At 43.0% G+C, this 14,946-nt stretch overlaps 1 protein-coding gene across 5 annotated transcripts in view; it reads left to right on the top strand.

Annotated features, from left to right (window-relative positions):
* Positions 1 to 14,946, top strand: part of FAT3 (FAT atypical cadherin 3) — a 703,955-nt gene that overhangs the window by 614,511 nt on the left and 74,498 nt on the right. For all 5 annotated transcript variants that reach the window (XM_021926426.2, XM_021926429.2, XM_021926427.2 and 2 more), the window contains one exon: positions 40 to 273. In XM_021926426.2, coding sequence (XP_021782118.2) covers positions 40 to 273 — 234 coding nt within the window. The remainder of the gene's footprint in view (positions 1 to 39; positions 274 to 14,946) is intronic.

Below are 14,946 nucleotides of genomic sequence, written 5' to 3'. Positions count from 1 at the left end.
AAAAACTCAGACCAATTGTGCTGCCATTTATTTTCACAGGCGAGTTAAAAACCTTGGCTCTGTTGGACCGGGAAAGGGTCCCTGTGTACAGCCTAATGGCCAAGGCCACTGACGGGGGTGGCAGATTCTGCCAGTCGAACATCCACCTAATCCTGGAGGACGTGAATGATAACCCCCCTGTGTTTTCTTCTGACCACTACAACGCCTGCGTCTATGAGAACACAGCCACCAAGGCTCTGTTGACCAGAGTTCAAGCCGTGGACCCCGACGTTGGTAAGTCAGTTGCAGGCATCTCCCTGTCACACAGTGGACACTTTGTCTTCAGGTGCTGCCATTCCTTTAGTTCTATGAGAACCTTCATCAGCCCCCTTGGTTCTTTACCACAAGAACATGTACATTAAACCCCATTTCAACTATTCAGTTGATACACTTCATATGCGTGAGGAAAGTCCTCTTTCTTGAGTTTGAAGAAGAGATACTAAGAAGTCCTTTACCTTTTAGCAAAGGAATTTGGGTTGGTTTGTTTGGGTTTTGTTTTGTTGTTTTTAGATTTTGAGCTTTTGAATAAAAATGATAGATTTCCTCATTGTCTTTTCCTCCTAAACATAGTCAAAAGGCTATGTTGTAAAGCAGGGAGAATTCGATTCGTTTCCATTTCTGTGACGAACTGGATCACATGCTTTAGCTATGTAAAAACTAATTACTAAATGTGCTGCCAGTCCAACATGGATTTTTTAAACTGCCATTTTCCAAAGCATTTGTGTCATATATAAACTGACATTGTTCAGCAGAGTGGCGGTGGGGGAAATAAGGAATTAGAACTGAAAGTTGCTAATAAAGTTTATGTTCAAATCCACTTTACATAATGAGATGGTGAGTTAGAAAAGACTGGAGTTAATTGCTAGGTAGACCTTCTGAGAATGCATAAGTTATTGAGGTGACTGCATGATGGAATGTAAATACAAAAGGGCATATAGACAGCCTCTCGGTTGTGCATTTTAAGAGCTGTAAATCAGAATACTAGGAAATGATGAGGTGTGTCTGCTATGCTAAACAGGCCTTTATATAATTCAGTGTCATATTGCTTAATTCTGAATTGAAAGAAAAATTATTGGACTAACGGAAAAGTAAATACATGATAATTAGTTAAAAACAAACGTAGAGCCCAGGGTCTCTGCATATTTTCCCTTAGAGAAATTAGTGGCTACAATTTGAATTATTGCTCTTGCCTCATTAGCATAATTTTCAAGGCTGAGAACCAACCCTTTTAAAAGTCTACATATTAAAGAGCTTTGTGAAAAATGGCAAACAAGAAAGACCTCTTACTGATATATATTTATGTAATACCTACAAATAGTCTCTTTTTTAAAGGAGGATTAGAAAACATTCTCTGGACTCTTATTAGCAGATGACTTTGGGGAAAGAGAACAGAATTAATGGAAATGAATCACTTAATCATTTTAAATTTGATTTTGAGAATGTATAATTAGGCCATAGATGAAATTTTAAAAGCTGAAAGGTTGGAATTTTTCTCGGCACTCCATGAAGGAGTTGAGTGTACCCAAGCTGCTAGACTGGACACGGATGTCTGATTAGTGCACATGGTGCTTTTGAAACATGTGGGGGTGGATTGGGGTGTTACTGACTCACAGACAGTGTGCTTGGAGCTGTTTTGTAAGTTGTGAAGAACATGCTATGTCCTCCTTTCACTTCTTTTGAGTCAGATGGCCTGGTTGGGAGTTGGGGAGGAAGGAATGTCTAGGTTCTGGACATTTAACAGGGCAGAGATGATAAAGACTTTAAGGAACCAAAACTGGAATGAGGATCTTACCAGCACCTTGATCAACTCATTTTTTGATAAGGAGTAAGAGGCTTATATTCAAAGCTTCAAATAGAGACACAGATTATAAGGGTACTGCTGGCATCTATGTATAAAGTATAGTCACCAGGCCATTGCATCAGCCACAGGAAAACTGTGGCATAAGATACCAGATTTTAGTTCATTTTCTCAGTTTTTGTAGATCTCTTTTAGCTTTAAAATATACAAGAACTAAGACAGCTGAGGAAGAACAAATGAATATTTCTAACAACACAGACTGAGCACCTACTACGCCTTAGACAGCATACTGACGAAGTGGTTGTGAAAGTCTTGGACAGAGTAAACAGGAGATTCCAGTCGCAGCAGCATCAGTCTGAGCTGCAATCAAATGAATGCTGACATTCTTCAGAATCCCTGTCAATGATTGGTGGCTTAAGACATTTTCATTAGTGGCCTGATAAGAACATTTACTGCCTCAAAAGTGACCATCTCTCCCTGTTTCCTAAGAGATTACAAACCAGTGTGAGCTGTGCACTGAGATTACCAGATTGTTGAGGGTGGAATTTATCTGGGAGCCAAAATGAACCTCTCTCTGGAAGCTGAGTTTGCACATGAATGGTCATTGCACACAAATCTAGCTTTCTAGTTTGGCCTCTACAGTGTTCAAAAGAGAGACCAAGGTGAGCAGATCACAAGGTCAGGAGTTCACGACAAGCCTGGCCAATATGGCGAAACCCCATCTCTACCAAAAATACAAAAATTAGCCAGGCATTGTGGTATGCGCCTGTAGTCCCAGCTACTCGGGAGGCTGAGGCACAAGAATTGCATGAACCCAGGAGGCGGAGGTTGCAGTGAGCCAATATCACACCAGTGCACTCCAGCCTGGGCAACAAAGCGAGACTCCATCTCAAAAAAAAAAAAAAAGAAAGAAAAGAAAAATAGCTATTAATATTTAAAAGTCAGAATTTCATTAGAAATTTAGATTTGCAGCATTTTATAAAAAACAACAGCACTCAGAAGACTCAGCAATTCCAGGCACACAGGTCCCCCATGGCAGGAGCTAAAGAGCAGCTGCATCCTTGACATTGGCCACAGCACTAACCTTGCCTCTGCTAGCCAATTTTCTTACTTATTGATATGGTTTGGCTGTGACCCAACCCAAGTCATATCTTGAATTGTAGTTTCCATAATCCCCATGTGTCGTGGGAGAGACCTGGTGGGAGGTAATTTAATCATGGGGCGGTTATCCTCATGCTATTCTCATGATAGTAAGTGAGTTCTCATGAGACCTGATGATTTTATGAGGGGCTTTCCCCCCTTTTGTTGGCACTTCCCCTTTCTGCCATCATGTGAAAAAGGATGTGTTTGCTTCCCTTTGGCCTTCCGCTGTGATTTTAAGTTTCCTGAGGCCTCCCCAACCATGCAGAACTGTGAGTCAATTAAACCTTTTCCCTTTTTAAATTACCCAGTCTCAGGTACATCTTTATTAGCAGCATGAGAATGGATTAATACATTTGTGTTACCTCCTGACCTCGTTTGCAGATCGTTCTCTAGTATGACAAGGAAAGGTCTGATTTTTAAGCTTTTTATTTTGAAATAATTACAGGTTCACAGGAAGTTTCAAAATAATATATAGAGAAGTCAAGAGTTTCTTCACCCAGCCCTTCTCCCAGTGGTAACACCTTGCCTAACTATAGTATACCAACAGAGCTAGGAAATTGACCTTGGTACAATCCACAGAGTTGATTCAAATTTCAGGGTGTGTGCGTGTATATATTTCTATGCAATGTTATCACCTGTGCAGCTTCATGTAAGCACCACATTCATATATCACACACCTCCCACTTTGCTGCCCCTTTGGAGCCAGACCCACCCCCTCCCTACACCTCCTTCCCAATCCCTAACCCCTGACAACCACTGACTTCCATATCTATAATTTTCTTATTTCAAAAATGCTATTTAAATTAAATTATATAGTTTGTAACCTTTTGAGATTAGTCTTATTTTTTCACTCAGCATAATTCTCTTAAGATTCATCCAAATTGTCTAATTGGTTTTTGATCCTACTGAAGATCATTGGCTTCATTTGTGTAAATGACAGGCATATTTGGTTCATGAAACTTCTTTGGTTAAGCGCATTGCTTTACCAGAAGTTGTAAATTATTCCAACCAGTGCTATGATCTGAAATTTGTGTCCCTCTAAAATTCGTATGTTGAAACCTAATTCCCAATGTGTCCATATTAAGAGAAGCATCCTTTGGGAGGTGATTAAGTCCTGAGGGCTCTTCAGTGCCTTTATAAAAGAGGCTTCAGGGAGCCTGTTTGTCCCTTCTGTCATGCAAGAACACCTAGTGTCTGGTGGAGGCCCCTTTCAAATAGAATGTGTCCCCACCAACACCAAATCTGCTGGTGCCCTGATCTTGGACTTCCCAGCCTCCAGAACTATGAGCAATAAATTTCTGTTGTTTATAAATTACCAAGTCTCGGGTATTTTTTATAGCCCAAACGGACTAAGACAGCCAGCAATTGACTACAAAATGTACCATTCATTATGAATTGCAAAGAAAAGATAAGGATATAATCTGAAATCTGACTCTATGACTTGCTAAACCTTCATATCCTGATTTGATAAATTTAAAATATATTATTGCTTTTAGCCAAACAACTATTTTTCTATGAATCACTTATAATGAACTAACATTAATGTTAGAGTCATTGCCTGGGTCAGGAATAAAATAAAAACAGAAGAGGACAAGATAATTTTACACCCATTTTATGAGTTCTAAGAAATACCATGGCAGCTCTCTAGATTTTTAGCATTAAGTTCAATTGGAAATATCTTTGCTCCCATAAACTGGTGACATGACTTCATGACCCAACATTTATGAAAAAGGGAAGTTAAAGGTGAATAGTAGTAAAATGAATAGTTGTTAAAGGGAACACACATACCGTTAATAGTACATGGACACGGGGAGGGAAACATTACGCACCGGGGCCTGTTGGAGTGTGGGGGGCAAGAGGAGGAAGAGCATTAGGACAAATACCTAATGCATTTGGGGCTGAAAACCTAGATGACGGGTTGATAGGTGCAGCAAACCACCATGGCATATATATACCTGTGTAACAAACCTACACGTTCTGCGTACGTATCTCAGAACTTAAAGTAAAATTTTAAAAAAGCAAATTTCCCAGAATGAATAGGATTTCCACAGTCAGGGGTAGGAATGCATTCAGGAAGATAGAAGCCAGGAAGTTGGGAAAGTGTGGACCAACTTTCACTTGGTCCAGGAGGGAGGAGAGGTTAATGAGATAGGAAAAGTAGACCGGGCCTGATTGTGGTTGTTTGTGAAGCCCGCTTAATTAAACAGATGGAAAAGAACCATTAAGCACATTTGAGAAAAGAAATAATGAATTCAGAGTTTGGGGAATGCTAATCTGATAGGAGCCTCTGAAATGAATTGGAACAAGGAAAACCAGGGACTAGGAAAGCTCCTAGGAGTGTATTAAGAAAGACCACAAGGGCCAAAATGAGAGTGGTGGCTTTGGGATTTAAAAATAAGAAGCTGGTGGACCGGGTGCGGTGACTCATGCCTGTAAATCCCAGAACTTTGGGAGGCCGAGGCGGGTGGATCACGAGGTCAGGAGATCGAGACCATCCTGGCTAACACGGTGAAACCCCGTCTCTACTAAAAATACAAAAAAATAGCCGGGCGTGGCGGTGGTCACCTGTAGTCCCAGCTACTCAGGAGGCTGAGGCAGGAGAATGGCGGGAACCCGGGAGGCGGAGCTTGCACTGAGCTGAGATCACACCACTGCACTCCAGCCTGGGTGACAGAGCAGGACTTTGTCTCAGAAAATTAAAAAATAGGCCGGGCGTGGTGGCTTACTCCTGTAATCCCAGCACTTTGGGAGGCCGAGGTGGGCGGATCACGAGGTCAGGAGATCGAGACCATCCTGGCTAACACGGTGAAACCCCGTCTCTACTAAAAATAAAAAAAAAATTAGCTGGGCATAGTGGCGGGCGCCTGTAGTCCCAGCTATTCAGGAGGCTGAGGCAGGAGAATGGCGTGAACCCGGGAGGCGGAATTTGCAGTGAGCCGAGATCGCGCCACCGCACTCCAGCCCGGGCGACTGAACAAGACTCCGTCTCAAATAAAAAATAAAAAATAAATAAGGAGCTGATGAAAGCCAGATTGAGATTTCAGATGTGAAATCTGTAGATTTTGGCAACTGACTAGACCAAAAGCAAGGTAAACTATTTAGTCAAAATTTCAAACATGGGCACCAGGTGAAGGTGCTGCATGAGCAGAAGTAGCATAGGCGGTCAACAGTACAGCCTGGCATGGAGAGGAAGATGAAACATGGGGACACATTGGGAATTCAAGTGTGAACCTCCAGAAGGAAGTCAGGAATAAAGACATGTTTGCTCATTGTGACAGTCTTGCCTTCAAGGGGTTTACAGTCATAGTGGGAAACAGGCCTGTACAACAAGATTCCTAGAAAACTATGAGGAGTGTGGTAATAAAATTACATCTGTAAAACTAATGATTTTGTAAGGATTGGTCAGATAGCACATGTAAAACACTCCATAGGTCCACGTGGGAGCATTGCAATGTAAGCAATGAACCTTCAACTGGGACAACTCAGGAAGGATTCACCAAATGGTATTAGCACTTACCAAAGTGCTAAGAGTTGGGACTTGAACTTGGATGGAAAGAGATAGACAGAAGAGAGAGACAGAGAGACAGATAGACGGAGAGATGAGTATTAGCCAGGACAGGCTTGGCAAGACTGAGATCATTCGTAAAAAGACTCAATGGCTTAGCAAAGCAAAAGCTTATTTCTTGCCCAGGTGAAGTACAGGTCAGTGGGAGTCTATCTAGTGACTCAGAAATCTGGTCCCACCACCTTCTGACCTTTGGCTTCCAAGGTCATGGCAGAGGGGAAGAGAGAGATGAAGGCAGCATGCCAGCTGTTAGCTGCCTCAGCCTAGTGGAGACCACATCATTCCACTACTATCCACTGCCCAGAAGGAGTCCCTCAGGCTGGCCCACCTGCATAGGAGCAGGGACACATAGGAGAGGCCCAGGGAGACTTGGTGAGCACTCATTGCCTCTGCTGCAACGATGAAAGCAGGAAAGAATAATTGTCCCAGTGGGTCCCAAAGAGGTGGGAGAAGGTGACATCACTCATGAGCAGGGAGAGTTAGCCTCAGGGGTGTGGAGGGACTACTTGGCTTTAGAAGTAAAAGGAAAGAACTGGGTATTGTGGCTCATGCCTGTAATCCCAGCACTTTGGGAGGCCAAGGCGGGCAGATCACTTCAGGTCAGTAGTTCGAGACCAGCCTGGCCAACAGGCTGAAACCCCATCTCTACTAAAAACACAAAAATTAGCCAGACGTGATGATGTGAGCCTGTAATCCCAGCTACTCAGAGGCTGAGGCAGGAGAATCACTTGAGCCCAGGAGGTGGAGGTTGCAGTGAGCCGAGATCACCCCACTGCATTCCAGCCTGGGCAAGAGAGTGAGACTCCATCTCAAAAAAATAAAAATAAAAAAGAAGTAAAAGGAAAGAGAGAGGCAGAAAGGAAAAACTGAAACACAAAGGAAGATGCTCAAAGGGAGATGCTAAGGAAACCCACTGAGAGGCACACGCCTGCCCTCAAATGTCTCTATACAGGAAGTGGACTGCCGTCTGACATACGCAGGGCAGCCGCTGGGCTGAGTGACCTGAGGAGATGCAGGAGTTTGTTTCAGGGTGAGGGGAAAGGTGAGAGGGAGTCAGTAAAAAATGAAGAGAAATACCTCACCCAGTGAGGGCTCTGTAGGTGCCAGATTATTTAATACATGAATGGGCAGTGGTCCCAATCAGTAAATTGCATTAATAGAAAATATGAAAAATTCTGAGCCTTCCAGAATGCTGCCTTTCCCCTAAAGTTCATAGTTTGATCCTCATATTAATGGAAAAGAGGAAAGATACTAAGAAAACTTATCTTTTGACAGAGCTTCCCTGTTTTGCCCCGAGTGTGTGTCTCAGTTGTCCTCAGCGTCCTCCATTTTGTGCTGGCATTCACTATAATGGTGTAAGCTTGCTGTCCATGTTGGGAATTTGTGTAGGATTTCATGAGAGACATAGCATCTTGACCCCTGCACTTTGCTCTCCTAGGGAAGATGCTGGAATGAACTGGATTTTCCAAAGCATAGATCTTGTCAGAGGAAGTACAGGGCTGGCCAGGGCACCATTTGCTCTGAGAGCATAGCTGCCTATGAAGGAGGAATGTATTTATTTGAGAGGAATATGCATGAAAATGACCACTAATGATTGTTAGATGGAGATCTTTCTGACCAAACCACCTTCAGTGAATCTATCCAGTGGTTTTCCTGCCTCTTCTGACCCATCTCAGCCTTTTTTGGCTGCCACTTTTTGAGAACCATGAACCAAGACTTGGGAAGAAAAGTTTGAAGGTGACAAAAGTCCACTGGAAATGTGGATGAGATGCTGCAACTCTAGTGGAAAAGCATCTCACGTGCCCTGGGTTCTCAGTTTCCTGCATTTTCTTGGGACAGAGTCTGAGGAAGTGTTGCTCAAACCAATCTGTAAGAATCCGAAATGCTTGTCTATACTGGAGCCCTAGACACTCCCTTTTAGATTTGATAGCTAAAGCAAAGTTCCAACTCTCGGTGATGGTGTTTGATGTCAAATCTTCTATCATCACCCTTCTGAGCTCCCAAAGGAAAACAAACAAGGAAGACAATATACATTCAGCATTTACTCTCTGAAACTCCAGTCTTTGAGGAACTTGACTAAATATACTACCTTTGCACTGTGCTCCAAAAGCAAAAGAAAAAAAAAAAAGGCACATCTGACAGCAGAGGTGAATCCTGAAGCATGCTTTTTCACTGGCATCGGTATGTGAGTGTGTGGGACAGAGAGAAGGCGCAGTCTGTGGCATCTGGAAGAAACTGGCTGTGTCCATGTCTTCCACAGTGGAGGCATGCAAACATCCTGCCATTTCTCCCTTTTAGGATTTTCTAAGTAGACAACTTCCTCGCAGCCTCATCTCTCAGCTGAGACAGCACCCCTGGGTTTCTCCAGACCCTGGAGATCAGGCCACAGGGACATCCCCAAATGTACCCAGAAACACATCTAGTAAGTGGATTGATCAAGAGCTCACAAGAGCATGGGGAAAGCCCTGATGATTAGTGACCTGGGGCAAGTCTTTAGCTTCTCTGAGCCTTTAGTTTCTTCTTCTGTAATGTGAGACTGACAGTAATGTTCCCTTTGCTGGCCTCAAAGCATCAGTGTGAGACTGGTCCAAGAGTGAATAAAAAGCACTTTGAACTTGTAAGGCCACATTTTCCTTCGTTGGAGTTAGATATCCCTGTTCTGAGCTCCCACGCATGTCCTGATTATCCTGACAGAGAGCTGCATGCGTGTTTCTTCTCTACTAGTCTTGAACCCTCCTAGGCAAGCTCAGTTACTTAATAAGAGCTTTAAATGATATTCATAATATGGCTAATACCATCTGCTTTCAGAGCTTCTGCTCCATTTCAGGCACTGTGCCAAGTGCTTTAGATACATTATTCCCATTTCTCATAATAACCCTGCAACTTAGCATACTTTTTCGTTCTATTTAATATATGAATAAACTCTAAGGGTTGAGGTAACTTGCCCTGAGCCACAGCTGGTTAGTAGCAGGGCTGCAGACATTATGATAGGGGCCACAGGAGGGTTGATTAACAGACATTCAATTAATAGTGATGCTATAGTCAGGGGTAGGACAGTGGTACTCAAGAAGTGGTCCCTGGACCGACAGTCTCAGTATCACCTGGGAGCTTGTGGAAAATGCAATTTCTGAATGAGACTCTAGATCAGTGGTTCTCAAACTTCAGTGAGCATAAGAGCTACCTCGAGGGCGTAAACAGATTGCTGGGTCCCTCCGCCAGAGTTTCTGACTCAGTAGGTCAGGGAAGGGACCTCCTGATAATCTGCATTTCAGACTAGTTCCCAGGTGATGTTGACGCTGCTGTTCCCAGAACCACACTTTGAATATCACTTGCTTAGGGATTCTTAATATTTCTGTGTCACAAATGCCTTAACAGTTTGGTGACACCTGTGAATCACCTCTCAGAATAATATTTTACATCTCAAAAAATAAAATACAAAAAGTTACAAATAAAATAGATTTGTCCAAGCATTTTTTCAGTTGTTATATAGTAAAATGAATTTCTTTTGATATATTAAATAACAAAATCTAGTGCAGTAGGTCTAATAACTCCCATGTTTCAAAGTAGTGGTAAGCAGAGGCAGGTAAAACAACCATAAAATAATAAGAAAATATCGGCCGGGCGCGGTGGCTCAAGCCTGTAATCCCAGCACTTTGGGAGGCCGAGACGGGCGGATCACGAGGTCAGGAGATCGAGACCATCCTGGCGAACACGGTGAAACCCCGTCTCTACTAAAAAATACAAAAAACTAGCCGGGCGAGGTGGCGGGCGCCTGTGGTCCCAGCTACTCGGGAGGCTGAGGCAGGAGAATGGCGTAAGCCCGGGAGGCGGAGCTTGCAGTGAGCCGAGATCGCGCCACTGCACTCCAGCCTGGGCGACAGAGCGAGACTCCGTCTCAAAAAAAAAAAAAAGAAAATATCTGATTTATATTGGTTACAAAACCACAGGTGCTGTTCATACCACAGTGACTTGTTGCCTACATTTATTATGGAATGTGACACTAAAGCCAGTTAGAGGTTAATGAAAATAGAGATGCCATATTCCTCCCTTATGGTAGCAGCCTCTAAGATAACCCCAGTGATTCCCCACCTCCTGATATTCACACCCCTTCCCTTGAGAGGGGGCTGGACTTACTGACTCACATCTAATGAACAGGGTATGACAGAAGTGATCATATCACTTCAGAGATGAAGTTATGAGAAGACTGTGGCATCCATCTTGGCAATGCTTTTTGTATTAGTCTGGTCAGACTGCCATAACGAAGTACCTTAGACTGGGTGACTTCAACAACAGACATTACTTTCTCATAGTTCTGAAGTCTGGGAATTTACATTCAGGGTGCCAGCATTGGTCAGGTTTTGTCCAGGGCCCTCTCCTTGGTTTGTAGACAAACTCTCCCAGTGTGTTCACGTGGCCTTTCCTAGGGGCACCTGGGTGTAGAGAGAGCTGTCTTTCTTTTCTTCTTACAGGTCACTAATCCTGTCACATTAGGACCTCACCCTTAACAACCTCATTTAACATTAATTACCTCCTAAAAGCCCTATTTCCAAAGCAGTCTCAGTGGAAATTAGGGCCTCGGCATATGAATTTTAGGGGATCATAATTCAGTCTACAACACTCTTTCCTACTCTCTGTGGGATCACTTGCCCCAGGGGAAGACAGCTGTGGTAATGTGAGGCAGCCCTGAGAGAGGCTCATGTGGTGAGGGGTCAAGGTCTATCAACAACTGCTCTTGAAAATGGACCCACCCTCCAACCTCCATTTGAGCTTCCAGATGAGACTGCAGCCCTGCCTGACAGCTTGACTGCAACCTCAAGAGAAATGCTGAGCCACAGATAACGAACTAACTAATGCCTGGATTCCTGATCCATAGAAACCATGAAATAATAAACATTTGTTGTGTTATGCTATTAAGTTCTGGGGCAGTTTGGCATGGAGCAAGAGAGAACTAGTATACTAATGCAAGTTCATGGCCATCTTCAAGTCTATCTACACATCCTTAAGATTCCCTGATCATAGACATTATCTTTTCATAGGTTCCACTCTCCAAGGAACAGGGGCTCTTGTGCAGATCAGTGGCAATTAGAACGGGGCCCACCTTGGGAAGGAGCAGTGCATCTGTGTTGGGAGCACAGCTATTTGACATAGGCAGGGATGAGTGATGGTGGAAAGCTATTGGCTGCTCCTTGTTGCTGTTCTCATGGATTCATGGGCCCTCCGTGGGGCACTAGGTCCACTTCTTACGGAAATGCCATCCTGTTCGATCTTAGGATGTTACCACTGAAAAGACCACGAGACAAAATCCAGTCAAATCTTGAGGTCCAGAGACAAAGAGACTTTCCCAGGATGACTTAATTAGTGGCAAAGCTGGATCAAAAAGGAGCTTATCATCACCTCAGCCTAATGCTTTTTTCTATACTCCAACAATTTCTACAGGAAAATGTTTTGAAAGAGATTGATTCCATTCTGATTTTAGCCTGTTTTTTCTTAAGTAGGATCTATTCTTTGTTTTTTCTACTGCCTTAGAAATTGTTATGCCTAAGCTGCATAGGTCACTGATTTAATGTATTTTACCCCCTTCCCCAAAGCTGTTATTCTCCGAAGTGTTAAATCTTCGAAGGTGGCTAAGGGACTATTAAAATGTCAGTAAAAATTAAATAATCCTCCCTAAAGACTGAGAAACATTAGTCATTTTCTGGAGGACATTGTGGTTGAAGCCTTTTGTCTGTTGTAGATATCAAAAATATCATCTTCTATTTTAAGGCTTTCTCTAGAGAGCTCAAAAAACATGCATGTGATCTTACCAGGGGACCTACAGATCTGGATGCTCCCACCTATAGATGGAGAAATCGAGGTTCAAAAAGGTTACGTGGCCCCTCCCAAGACATCTGTTAAATGGATAGTGATCTGAGCGAAGGGCTCTGGACTCCATAAACCCCTCCCTGAATTTTTTACTTCCTACCAGTGTTAGGACACCTTCTACAGTGCCTGCAACCAACCAGATGCAGGGCCATGACACTCTAGCATTTCTGTGTCAGAATCCTTTGGAGAAAATAAACAGCCTAAACAAACAAATAGACAAGGGTTCCATCTCCAGAATCTGATTCAGAAAGTCTAGGAGGGAGCTGGACATTTATTTTCTCTGTAGTTGACTGTTATGCCTTTCCCTATTTAGAAGTTTTTGCCTTTGACATATGTAAGTTCTTGTTATCACTACCCTTTTAAACATCCAGTTTCTTCCAAACAGGGGTCAAAACACTAGCTGTCAAAGGAAACAGCTAATTCCTTCCAAAAAGGAGGTGCCTTAAGCAAGTGTTTTAGCACAGTCACCCATTAGCAGGGAATTCTGACCCCTAACAGTTGATCACAGTGGTTCTTTCCAGAAGCTTCCTCACTCATGCACTGCCTCATTTGTAGATGCCACAGGTTGGTTATTTAAAAAAAAATAAAAAAAAAAAAAAAAAAAAAAGCCTCTAAGCTGCTAATTTGGATCAGTCCTGATCCAAGACTCAGCAATGCAGAGGATGGATTTAAGGGAGTACTAATATAGCTAGGAAAATCTCCATCCACCCCCGGGCATTTTCTGCAGAAAATCCAAGGACCCCAAGCTTTGACTCCCTGCCTCGCCAGGACATGTTGAGGCTCGGTGAAATGTGCTTATCAGCTTTGCTGCAGGATACATCCTACCGCTTCACCTTGTGAAGCCTCCTTGACAGGCACGATTATGTTGTCCATCATCTGCTCGTAAGCTCTTTTAATAACTTCTCACATATTACAAAACACTTCCCACCCACGCATCCTCTCCACCTTGCTCCTTCCAATCTTTCTTTTTTCTTTCTGCTAATTTATCCATTAACGTAGGCCCAGTTTCTAGTTTACACTAACTATAATTGGTTAGAACACCTCTGGTAACTTGCAATTGGCTCTGAAAATAGACAGTTTCAGCCTCTACTGTTCTAAACTTAGGCATTTAATAATGCTGAACCCTTTATCCTTCTCTGAGCATACCTTGCAATTTCAGCATTGTTAACTTCACACATGTTCCCACAATTTGTAATGCCCTTTCTTCCTGTCACTCTTCCACCTTATTTTGCTACTGACAACTCCTGTCTTTCCCTCAGGACTCAATTCATTTGTTTTCTTCTCTGAGAAACTTCCTTTGACCACTCCTCTCCAACAATCAACTCTATACATGCTTGTCTCCTGAGAAATGAGAGCCATTTGAGAGGACATAAGTGGTGGGAGCCATCTGTCTTTGTATCCCCAGTACCTGCCATGCAGCAGGAGTTAAGTATTTATTAGATGGATGAATGAATGGATCCAGTGGTCACACTTAGTGGCCCATATAGAAAACCCGTTGCATGATTGTTGGGTAGCTATCCACCACAGACATTCCGTGTACCAATAAACATGGAGTTTTGAGTATTTAGTTGATGAATTCGTTTGCTTACACTTAATCATCCTAGGCATAGTTTCATGCCAAGCCATAGGTACTTGAAAAAGTTTATACCCAGATGAGCTGCAACTTTTTAGGTATCACAGAAGGTATAACTATAATCTTATCCGGCAATGGGAAGTTTTATAGATGTGCAGTCAAACAGAGCTCCTTGCTTGGAAGGGCCCTGTATTTCATTTAATGCTATCCTCTGGCTTGTGTTGAGTGTCTTAATACTGTTTAAACAAGAGTCCCTGTATTTTTATTTTGCACAGGAGCCCACAATCATGTTGTTACTCCTATCCAGCAGAGCTACAGCCAGTCCAATTGGCAAGTCCTCGGTAGATTTTTGGTGCAGTCATCAGGGTTTCCTGGACTCTGTGACTGATGTTACCTTCTGTGTTTCTTGACTTTTCAAAAAACCAAGGGGCTACTGACCCCAGGAGTTGGTATTCTGCCCATGGGAATGTGCCAGCTTTAGTCATCGCCCAGTGAAGAACTTTTAAAAGGCACTTAAAACAGAAGTAATTAGGGAGTCTATTTAAAATTAATTGCCAACTGAAAAACTAATTACTAATTCCATGGGCCTCCTCATGGCAACTTTCTGTTTTATTTCATATTATCCACAGGCATATTTCAAACAGAGGAAAAAGGAGCCGTTAGTTTAAGCTGTTTCATTGTAATGGGGTTTTATTTGCCTTCCACAGAGGATGAGAGAAGAATTTTAGGCTAGCCATTTTCTTTGCTTAATTTAACTATGAAAATCATTTTTAAGGCTGGGCGTGGTGGCTTACACCTGTAATCCCAACACTGGGAGGCCGAGGTGGGTGGATCACCTGAGGTCAGGAGTTTGAGACCAGCCTGGCCAACATAGTGAAACCCCATCTCTACTAAAAATACAAAAATTAGCCGGGCATGGTGGCGTGTGCCTGTAATCCCAGCTGCTCCGGAGGCTGAGGCAGGAGA

The sequence above is a fragment of the Papio anubis genome, chromosome 12, assembly GCF_008728515.1.
Source record: "Papio anubis isolate 15944 chromosome 12, Panubis1.0, whole genome shotgun sequence".
NCBI lineage: Eukaryota > Metazoa > Chordata > Mammalia > Primates > Cercopithecidae > Papio > Papio anubis.
The sequence above is the reverse complement of the archived record's forward strand: the minus strand, read 5'-3'. Positions and strand labels throughout refer to the sequence as shown.